This window comes from Polyodon spathula, chromosome 6 (genome assembly GCF_017654505.1).
Source record: "Polyodon spathula isolate WHYD16114869_AA chromosome 6, ASM1765450v1, whole genome shotgun sequence".
Lineage (NCBI taxonomy): Eukaryota > Metazoa > Chordata > Actinopteri > Acipenseriformes > Polyodontidae > Polyodon > Polyodon spathula.
This window is the reverse complement of record NC_054539.1, coordinates 14915015-14925394: the sequence shown is the minus strand read 5'-3', so window position 1 is coordinate 14925394 and position 10380 is coordinate 14915015. Positions and strand designations below refer to the sequence as shown.

The 10380-nt window shown below is 40.0% G+C and overlaps 1 protein-coding gene across 1 annotated transcript; it reads left to right on the top strand.

Annotated features, from left to right (window-relative positions):
• Window positions 1-591: 591 nt before the first annotated feature.
• LOC121316651 (trace amine-associated receptor 1-like) lies at window positions 592-1629 on the top strand. Its single transcript, XM_041251691.1, has 2 exons — window positions 592-907; window positions 980-1629. Exons 1-2 carry the CDS (start codon window positions 592-594, stop codon window positions 1627-1629), a joined length of 966 nt encoding a protein of 321 aa, XP_041107625.1.
• The last annotated feature ends 8751 nt before the right edge of the window (window positions 1630-10380 follow it).

The following is a 10380-nucleotide window of genomic DNA, read 5'->3' as shown; positions in this document are numbered from 1 at the left end:
TTATATTTCATCCATAAGTACATAAACATGGTAAGATATGTAGCAATATAAAAATAAACTAGGTAAACATTTTGACTTAAAGCATTTTACTATAAAAGGCATCAGAAACAAAACCTGTTGATATCTGTCAAGGTTTTTGATGCCTTAAGAAATAAACCTTGATATGTTAGAGACTTCAGTTGCAGGACTTCTTTTTTATTTCCATAAATATTTTCACTCCAGTTATAGTCTACAACTGTAACTAACTGTAAACTAGGCCATTTTCCAAAATGAAAAGCTTCCTCCACATAGAGCATTTAACTTAATCCTGTAAACCAACACAGAAAAGACAGCTCTACTGGGGGCAGATAAAAGGGTGCAGCTATTAATTATGAGTAGGAAAGTGCTTTTACCCTTTAGAATACAGCAATGCAAGTATATAGTGGCATTGCTCTGTATATGTTTTGATCATCTTGAATGCTAATACTTTTGTGACATGACCAATAAAAAAAGGTTTCAAAAATTAAAGGTGTTTTTTTAAATGTACTTTAAAAGCCACAGCCTATCTAATATTAAACATATTTATTTTTCTCTAGGTAATACATATTGGAAATGAATTTCAGTCAAAGTGGGATCTCTGGAAGCACACAGTTCTGTTATGAATCTACACCTGGGTCATGTCCTAAAATCACCATTCCAGTCATTGCCCGTGTTCCAATATACTTGTTCCTTGGGGCAGTGATCACAGTCACACTTTGTGGAAACCTGTTGGTCATCATCTCTATAGCACATTTCAAGCAGCTTCACACACCCACACATTTTCTTCTCCTCTCTCTGGCAGCTGCTGACTTTCTCCTGGGACTATTTGTACTACCCCCCAGCACGATCCGATCAGTTGAAAATTGCTGGTACTTTGGGGACTTATTTTGCAAAGTGCATGCCAGTACAGACTTCACACTTTGCACAGCTTCCCTTTGGCATATGTTCTTCATTTCTATTGACCGCTACTATGCAGTGTGCCATCCTCTTAGATACAGAAACAAAATTACTATATTTGTTACAGTTAACATGATATTCATTAGTTGGACCTTAGCTGCAGTTAGTGGATTTGGATTACTATTTCTAGAATTAAACAAACAAGGTATGGAAGATTCATATGATAATACTGACTGTATAGGTGGTTGCTTTTTAGCTCTAAATGTAGCATCAGTCATTATTACATCTTTATTATGTTTTTACATCCCAGGATTTCTTATGATATGTATCTATCTTAAAATATTTCTTGTGGCAAGAAGACAAGCCAGGTCAATTAGAGACATAGAACTCCAAAGGCAAACAGCTGAAGAAAAGAAAAATACAACATCACTAAAGAGAGAAATGAAAGCTGCAAGGACCCTGGGGATAACAATGGGGGTCTTTCTAGTCTGTTGGTCACCATGTTTTATATACCTTAATGTGGATCATGCAATACAAAGCTCAGTTCCACCTATTTTAGTAGATGCTTTGGTCTGGTTCGCTTATTTAAACTCAGCGTTTAATCCTTTTATTTATGCTTTATTTTATAAATGGTTCAGAAAAGCATTCAGAGTTATTATATTTTGCAAAATCTTTCAAAGTAATTCTTCCTCAATACAATTATTGTCTAACTAATCTAAGTTTATATATATTGTATCTATAATAATTGTTATTTTAAAAATGGTACATGTTTTTGTTGACGCACCCTGTCCTTTTTGGAACGGTTTAAATGACATAATGAAACATTAACTTCCACTGTATCACTTTCAGCATTTTATACACTAAGAAATCTACCTGGATTGCATCAAACGCTTATTTGTAATGGTAATCCAAGTTGATTCCCCCTTTCTGTAAAATGGTCTAAAAAAGTACAAACTGATCACATTTTGTTTGTAAAGAGTACTGAGTAATTTTTGCTAATAGACGTTAATAAAAAAAAAATTCAAAACCAGATTAAAAAAAGAAATGCTGTTACCTCTGTTAGCATAATCATCTTGTACTTATTATTCCAGTATAACCTTGAAGTTACTAACATTAGAAATTAGCTATTATGCATTTGTGTTTAATAAAGTAATGCTTTAACAACCACAAGCTGTATGTAAAGTTTTTTTTTATGTTTTTATAGGCCCTGAAGACTAATAAAAGCCATGTGAACAAAATATTGTTTAAGGTTAACATAATTCATGCATGAAAGGGTTAAATTTAACCGCTAAACAAGGTTTTGTCAGCAATAGATAATTTTGTTTTTAAAGTTGCTCTATCAACTTCAGTGACAGATTATTTAAGATTTGTTTTTATCTAAATCTAAATCTATACCCCCTGAATCATCCAAATCAGAATCTGAATCACTTTCTCTATAAGGGAATTGACCATCACTATCAACTTGACCGACACTATAATTCTCACTGAATACTGGAACATCCATTTGAAAGCTGTTCACATGTTCATCATATGCTTCAAATTGGTTTTGTCCATGTACATATTCAATATCTTCTGCCTCTTGGTTTGCTATTAGAGCATTTTTTGGTTCTGACACTGTATTTAAAAAAACAGTATCTGAGGAATCACACCCCACGCCAGCAGGTTCAGAAGTAGACAGCTCTTGAAGTATCCCTTCTGTATGCTTGTGTTTTGACCAGTAAGAAAGTGATGCAAACAAACGGCTAACCATTTCAGTATTTGTATATCCCAAATTATCTGGAAAACAAAACAAATCAGCAACCAATAGCAGATTCACGTGTAGGTGAATTTATTATACAGTACATGGGTCGGTACTCCTTAACAGACTATTTTTTTTATTGAGTCTCCACAGTGATTTATTTCTTGCCTTTGTGCTGTCATATTTCAATTTAATTTGTTTCCCATATAATCTGGGATATACAAATACTAAAATCAAAACATAGCTAGCCATTTGTTTGGATCCCTTTCCTACTGGTCTAAGTTTAGGGTGACCAACCCATGTACTGTATGGTGGCAATTCCATGATAAAGTGACACTGGCCATGAAATTAAAAAAAAATAAAAACACATATCTTTCTCAAGTTGTATTATGATGTGTACACTGTATTGTTTTTGATCAGTTTGTCCCTTTATCTTTGTCCCTTTTTCTTTTTTCTTTATGCTGCTTGACCAGTTTAAGTAAGGTATGCACATTGCTTTTATTATTTACTTTTGACATCCTGACCACTTTTTTACACTACTGAACTGCAGTCCACTGTGCTGTTTTTTCCAAAGACGGCTTCACACGTACCATTTAGGAGAACTTCAGCACTATATTTTCCATCATCCCCACCATAGATACTTGAGCAGGAGGACGATGGGGGAAATGTAGCTCTCAATTTCTCTCTGACTTAAACAATGAGTGCCAGTTTGGTTGGTAGAATGTTCAGTCTCTGAGGTAAACTGAAAAGGCCTTTTTATTCACATTGGGTAAGCACGTGAGTAAGTGTGATGTTTTTATTTTCACAGACTATTCAAAGTGTTCACAGATAAAACAGATTCACAAATTGTCTTATTTCATTTAAAGTTGATTTGAAAACGCCAGCTGCTGTATTGAATCATTTCAAGTCCTTTCAGTCACTCTGGGTAGCCTTTTACCTCAGAGACTGAACATTCTACACGCGAAACTGGCGAGAAACTCATCGCTTAAGTCAGAGCGAACCTCAGAATCCATCATCCTGCTGCTCAAGTATCTATGGTAGAGATGATGGGGCATGTAGTGTGTTTCGAGCAATTTTAATTCATGCCGGTAGCTGTTTACGTCCGCAGTAGCGAATATCAAACAAATATCGAACATCAAGCTAACTTTACTTTGGTCCTCCCCTCTTGTACTGACAAAAGACTGCTAAATACGCTACACTGGCACATTTGACAAAAAGGCACTTGAACAGCTGTCGTTATTTAACACGGCACACATAAAATACACTATCATAATTTACTGTTTTCAAGTGGAGACGAACTTGCTTGTGCTCGTGTATCCTCTCATCCCTCCTCCATCCTTAATTAAACCTCCTACAAACGTTTTAAATAACCAGTCATTCTGTCCTGTCGGTACTGTGAATTACTCACATATATATGTGTCACATATATATATATATATAGTTGTTATTTTTCTTAACTTGACATGTCTTATTTAACAAGCTTAGGCTATTTAATAATGCTTGTGATCACAAGGGTCACAGTTTACACTTGGCAATTGCAATATTTGAGAGAGTCAGCGAACACCAAAGTTTTTTTATTTTTTTTAATGGGAAAAGTGGAGCTCAATGAGTCAATGATCGGCTAAGAAAAAGCCTTTAAAATAGAAACTATAAAACATATATGTATTATGTACCATTCTAATTTAGTCCTATTTGAAGTACATTTGTACTTTAATTTGGCCGTTATTTTTGTTTGTGCTTTTGGCATCAGAAAAACAATCATACAAATAAAATGAACAAACAATTTTTTCTACCGTCTTGCTTCGGTTTTAGTGTGACTGGCCCAGCATTGGCCCAGCTATGGTGGTTGTATTCTGCTGAATTGGGCCTGTGTGGGTTTTGCATGGGATGAAAACACAAACAAGCAGACAGCGAAATTCAATTCCTTCCCTATCTAATGATAGCTTTATCAAGCTGTACTACAAATTATGGTGGACCAGCACGTCAAAGAAACTAAGTGCTTTTATTGTGTTTCCCTAATCATGGTCGCAGAATGACACTTCAGTATGATTATGTAACACGATCACAAGCTATTTGTTGTGCTGTTTAGAGCTGTATAACCGAATATTGGGAGTTGTTTACAGACCACCTGGAGTTTAGTCATGGACCACAGACTGGGAACCACTGCCTTAGAACAGGTGATATAAAAGGCAGAATAATCTGAATTTTTTTCCCCATTTATTTAATATATAATTTTTCAAAACAGTTTGGGACTGGCAGTCTACTGGTTTAAGACAGAATACCAAACAGTAGGTTTCACTCTTAAAATTTAATTATATGTCTTTGGATGCACAGAATTAAGACAGTATTTAGAAATCTCTTGGGAAACACTCATATTCGCTTTTTATTTGGCAGTCATTATAAATAGTACAAAATAGTCTGCACTGTAAATGTTTATCACGTTACCATTAACTTCCTACCTCTGCATAATTGTGTGTCATTTAAAATGTTTACAGTATCAAAAACATTAACCTCAGGGGACCGATGTTACATCCTTAACCTATCGTTCCCTTTCAATTTGAAGACGACCAACAACAATACTTTTGGGAAAGCATATCAAAGCTGCCGTGCGGGAGTTTGACCCGACAGCAGATGACAGACATCTCGCTACCGCCAAACTAATCTTTTTGGTGTGAGCATGCAACCTCAAGGACCCTTGTGCTTAATGAAGGCATTGAGGGATCTACCACATTGAGTCGGTAGAACCCAGTGAATGTAAGTGGAATAGACCAGCTAGCCGCAGTACAGATATCAGTCAATGAGGCATCTCTAAAGAGGGCCCATGACATCGCTCCTCCTCTGTTAAAGTGTGTAGCCATCCTTTCAGGTTGGGGTAGACCAGCATTAGTATATGCAGTCCAAATTGTGTCCATAATCCAGTAGGACAGTGGCTGCTTCGAGAAGGCTTGACCCAGAGTCGTTTCACCTTGACAGACAAAGAGCTGGTCAGACTGACGCATAGCTTTCGTCCAATCTACATAACATCTCAATGCCCGAACCGAGCAGAAGAAATTCAATCTCCGATCCTCCTCCGAAGAAAAATGTGGGGGATGGAAAGCCTCTAGTTGCACTGATTGAATCAGGTGCACACCCTGTTTCCATCATCCCAAACATGCATACAGGAGCTATGCACTGACAGAGCCTGCAGCTCACTAATTGGCTTAGTGGGCGTGATGGCTAACAACATATTGAGATATTTCAACTCTATAGAATGTATAGGCTCAAACGGGGCTTTAGTGAGAGCCTCCAATACCACATCTAGACTCCACTTGGGGATGACGTCCTTCCTAGGAGGATGTAGCCACCGAGCACCATTTAGAAAATGGCTTGCCAGAATATGAGAACCCAGGGGAACTGTCAATAGGGATGCATCTGTTGTCACCACCTGACGACTGTGAGTCCCTCCCATCCTTACACCTTTGCGTAGGTGAGAAGCTTGTCTCCACCATCATTGGGCTTCCCAGCATATGTGAGACACGGTCAGCCAACGCGCTCTGTCACGTTTGGGGTGTAGCCGGAAGGCACTGAGCAACACTTGGATCGGGTGCATGTAGAGTAACCCCAGCTGGATGGCTGATGAAGCTGCGGCCATCAGACCCAATAGTTTTAGAAACAACACCCTGAGCCCCAGTTTCACCAGATGCCCTGTCACAATCGCCGTGTGGGCCTCTGCTCCTTCCTGCGACCAGGAGCAGATTGACCAGTTGTCCAGGTAGTTCAACACCCTGATCCCCTGCAGCCGGAAGGGGGCTAGAATGGCATCCACGCACTTTGAGAACGTGGGGGGGCTAAGGAGAGGCAGAATGGCAGCACGAAAAATTCAAAGATGCTTCCCTGAAAGGTAAAGTGGAGGTATTTCCTGTGCACAGGGCATGAAAATACGTATCCTTTAAGTCCACAGTGGTAAACCAGTTGCCTGGCCAGACTGACCAGAGGATGTGGCGATTTGTGACCATCTGTAACATCCTCTCCCTCAAGAACCTGTTGAGGTGTTTCAGGTCTAGGATGGGTTGTAGACCCTCGTCCTTTTTTGGCACAGAAAGTATCACAAGTAGAACCCCTCTTCGTGAGAGGTGCGTTCTACGAGGCAGATGGCTTGCTTGAGAAGTAATGTTTTTACTTCTTGCTTGAGGGCCAAGACCTGTACAGGGTTGCTCAAGGATGTAACCGTGATCCCTCGAAAGGGAGGAGGTTCCGTGAACTGTAGCGCATAAGTTGTTTGTACGGTGGCGAGCACCCAAGAGTCTAGGGTGCAATTACGCCAGTATTGTATCTGGTGTTGTGAGAAGGGGTGGGTCTGAGGCCTCAAGCCTTCAGGGGCCCTGCTGGGGCTGCTGAAGCTCAGGTGGAGCCTGTCTAGAGGCTGTTTAGGGCAGTTCCATGGGAACTTTCTCCCGGAGCTCTTCCATTGCCTTTGCGTGCGTCCCAAGTATTAGTTGTTGCGGAAGCCTATAGGCAGTGCCTCAGGTCGCTATGCAGCGCAGTGGGGATCGGAACTATCTGGGTTACCGTAGTTAAGAGCCAACACTTCGTCCTATCCCATACCGGAGCATGGGAAGGGATCATCGCAGCCACCTGTCAAGACACCTCCCACTCTCAGTGTGAGCGTTGCAGTGTCTCCTCCACCACTGGCCCGAAAGAATGGCCAGGGAAGGTAGGTGCGTCTAATATGGCTGCATCCAGGACCCTGGCCTGTGACAGCCAAAGCTGTCTGCGCACCACTACAAGATCTACCAGGCTTCTGCCCAGGGCCTGTCCATGGAAGCCTAAAATATGTAGCAGCATAACAGAGACCAGGTGTAGCTCTGAGGCTACCGGCTCAGTGAGGGCAGCTGTAGTAAGGGGAAAATATCCTGTTGTATGAAATGACTGATGACTCTGATTGATAGCAGTTCAAGAAGTTTATTACAATGCATGCAAGGGAAGAGAAGCAGTTACATGAACACACCACAGCAGTAACACGAACACACTCTCTCTTAGCTTAAGACAAGGTAACCCAGTGCTTACCCATGTTCAGCATAGCAACATTGAGCAGAATAATACGTCAGCAATATCATGGAACAGTCTCGAAGTCCTCCCTATAAGGAGTTGTTTTCGCTCAAAACAGTTTGTCTCTCTCACACACATGCAGCAACCTTGAACACATTCTTTCCCTAATCTTTTAAGCGTAGCTGCATCAAAATCTAAACAAAGTCACTCTGTACTAGAACCTTTTGTGTGAAAAGCATAACAGTAAGAAAAACAAAACAGTATATGAAAAGCAAAGCAGGCTATGAAAGGCAAAACAGTCATCTTGCACTAGACTGTCCTGCCTTGGAAACATCATGCAATCTTCCTTAAAACTGCAAGTGCCGACCTGGGTATTGGGTATCTCTTCAGTCCTTCCTTTGGACCTTCGAATAGCTGAAAACAGAGATGGTCAATGGCATGAGGCAGATGTTCACAGCACTTGCCCCTATGTGTCTGTGTCAGTAAAAGCATTCTGCATGCATCTATGTTAGTAAATTTGCAATAATACTATTAGCATTTTAACAGTTTGCATAAAAAACCTTGAATATTCTCCATAGGTGTTGCACCACTCAGTGCTGGCACTTCATCTATGTATCTTTTATTTAACTAGAACAGTTTTGTACACATTCCACACTTTGTAATCTTCCATTGTTCCTACACTCTTTGTACAAGTCAAATTACTGGTATCTTTCCTTCCAGTGTTCTTAGTCTCTTCGTGCAGTGAGGCAGAAAAGCAAATTGGCTGTACAAGTCAAAGGGCTTGTGGCAGGCTGGCGAGTGGATAGAGGCCCAGAGACAGACTGCAGTTCAAAAAAATAACTATTTTATTATAAATAAACAAAAATAAAGTGCACAAGGGCAAAATAACAGATACTCAAACACAAATAAAGCAAAAACAAAACTCACAAAAATAAAGTTTCCAGGCTGGGCAATGACTTCACTGGATTTAGAAAATTCAAAAACCACAAAACAAACACCAACCTGCTTCCTCAGCTCCCTCTCCCCAAATGAGAAGCAGAGGCCTCCTTTTATATCAGGTGGCTGGGCGCTGATTGATCGTTAATCAACCTAATCAACTAATCAACCCCAGCCACCTGAACATAATAAAACCAGGCAGGTAGGGGAAGTTAACCCCATCCCTGCCAATTTAAAGGGCAGAGCTTTGCTCTGCCACAGGGCTATACCACCTTCTTTTTTCTCATTCTCCATCTTCTGTACCTCAAGGTAGAGGTTACTAGTACTTGCCGTGAAGTAACCTCTTCTTTTAAATTATTAATGCTGACTTTACGCCTTGAGTAATACGATGTTCACATCTTTGACGCCTCGTGACATGTTTCATATGGTAAAAAATAAAAAGAATCATTGATAGACTTTACCATTAATTGTATTGCATTAGCTGCATGGTGCATTCCATGGTATCTACTTGTTGGAATTCAGTGTTTATTCCATTCGTCGTAGATTGGGCTGCCCCAAACCACCCCACTAATTCAGACAGTATGTCACGTCAGTTAGGTGTTCTACTTATTGAAGTAATTGTACTTTGATGTACGTATTTTTCAAGGTTACATGGGTTTCATTTTTCACTTTTGCTCTATTTTAATACAATTTTAATTTGAGGGGCTATTCCCTTGTCATAACAAGCCATTGTGGGATTGGCTTTTCTTCGAGTTCTTCGCAGGGGCGTATTTTGGTCACTGCCCTGTGAACACAAAATAGGTTAGAGTACATCTTGGAGTTCCTATAATACAAACAAACTCAATTAGTATGTATTCCTGTGGAGCCATAACCACTGGCTCCATGTGTCATGTCGTCATGAGTGTCTCACTCCTGGCATAATACCCTCCTGGTGGTAGTCTAATTTGTAAGTCAGTCCATACCGTGGCTTTGTCTATTGCCAGGCTTACATAGTCATTGGCTCTATGTAAGTCATACTCTGGTTGGGGTCGTAGCATGTTCAGTTATTTTCACAAGTTCCAATATCAAAGATCATCTTTTGTCAGAGAAGTAGCGCCAACAACCTCTGCTTTGTTAGTTCTATATAGTTGGCTTCTGTCTTGTTGTCACAAAGACGGCCGAAGTGGGCGGCGTCAGAACCATTAAAAGGAATGAACACAAAGACAGATGATGTGAAATAATGATGGTGCTTGTTTGCGCCGGTTTAATGCAAAATAAAAGGGTTTAAACAAAAAGAAAACAGCACACAGCACTCTGCGCCAAAACAAAAAGACAAACTAAACGGACTATACAGACAAACATGGTGCACGGACAGACACACTAACAAACACGGTGAGCAGATAAATAAACAAGTATCGTGCTGGTCCCACCAGCACGCAAAAGCAATTGACATTTACGTTGAATTCTCGTCCTCTCTCTCCCGTTCTCCACTCACCGAACACCCAACCACGAGTAAGTAAAATGTGCATCAATATATACTGTTGTGCTGGGATTCAATTACTAATTTATTATTCACTTGAATCCCAGCACGTGAATTAATTATGTGCAACCTCGTGCTCACATAATAACTACTTTAAATGTACGTGAAGTGATGTACAATCCTGTGCCTAAATACAAATATACATTTTAAAGACTCGTGTTACACAGACCCATTTATATCCCGTGTACCAATGACTATACACCAACATTTAACAAACCACACGCAACAACAGATAATATACACA

Bases quoted from the DNA above. Each gene is read 5' to 3' on its own strand.
- LOC121316651 (XM_041251691.1), top strand. From the start codon at position 592: ATGAATTTCAGTCAAAGTGGGATCTCTGGAAGCACACAGTTCTGTTAT. The intron at 908-979 runs GCAAAGTGCATG...TCATTTCTATTG, and splicing joins GTACTTTGGGGACTTATTTT to ACCGCTACTATGCAGTGTGC.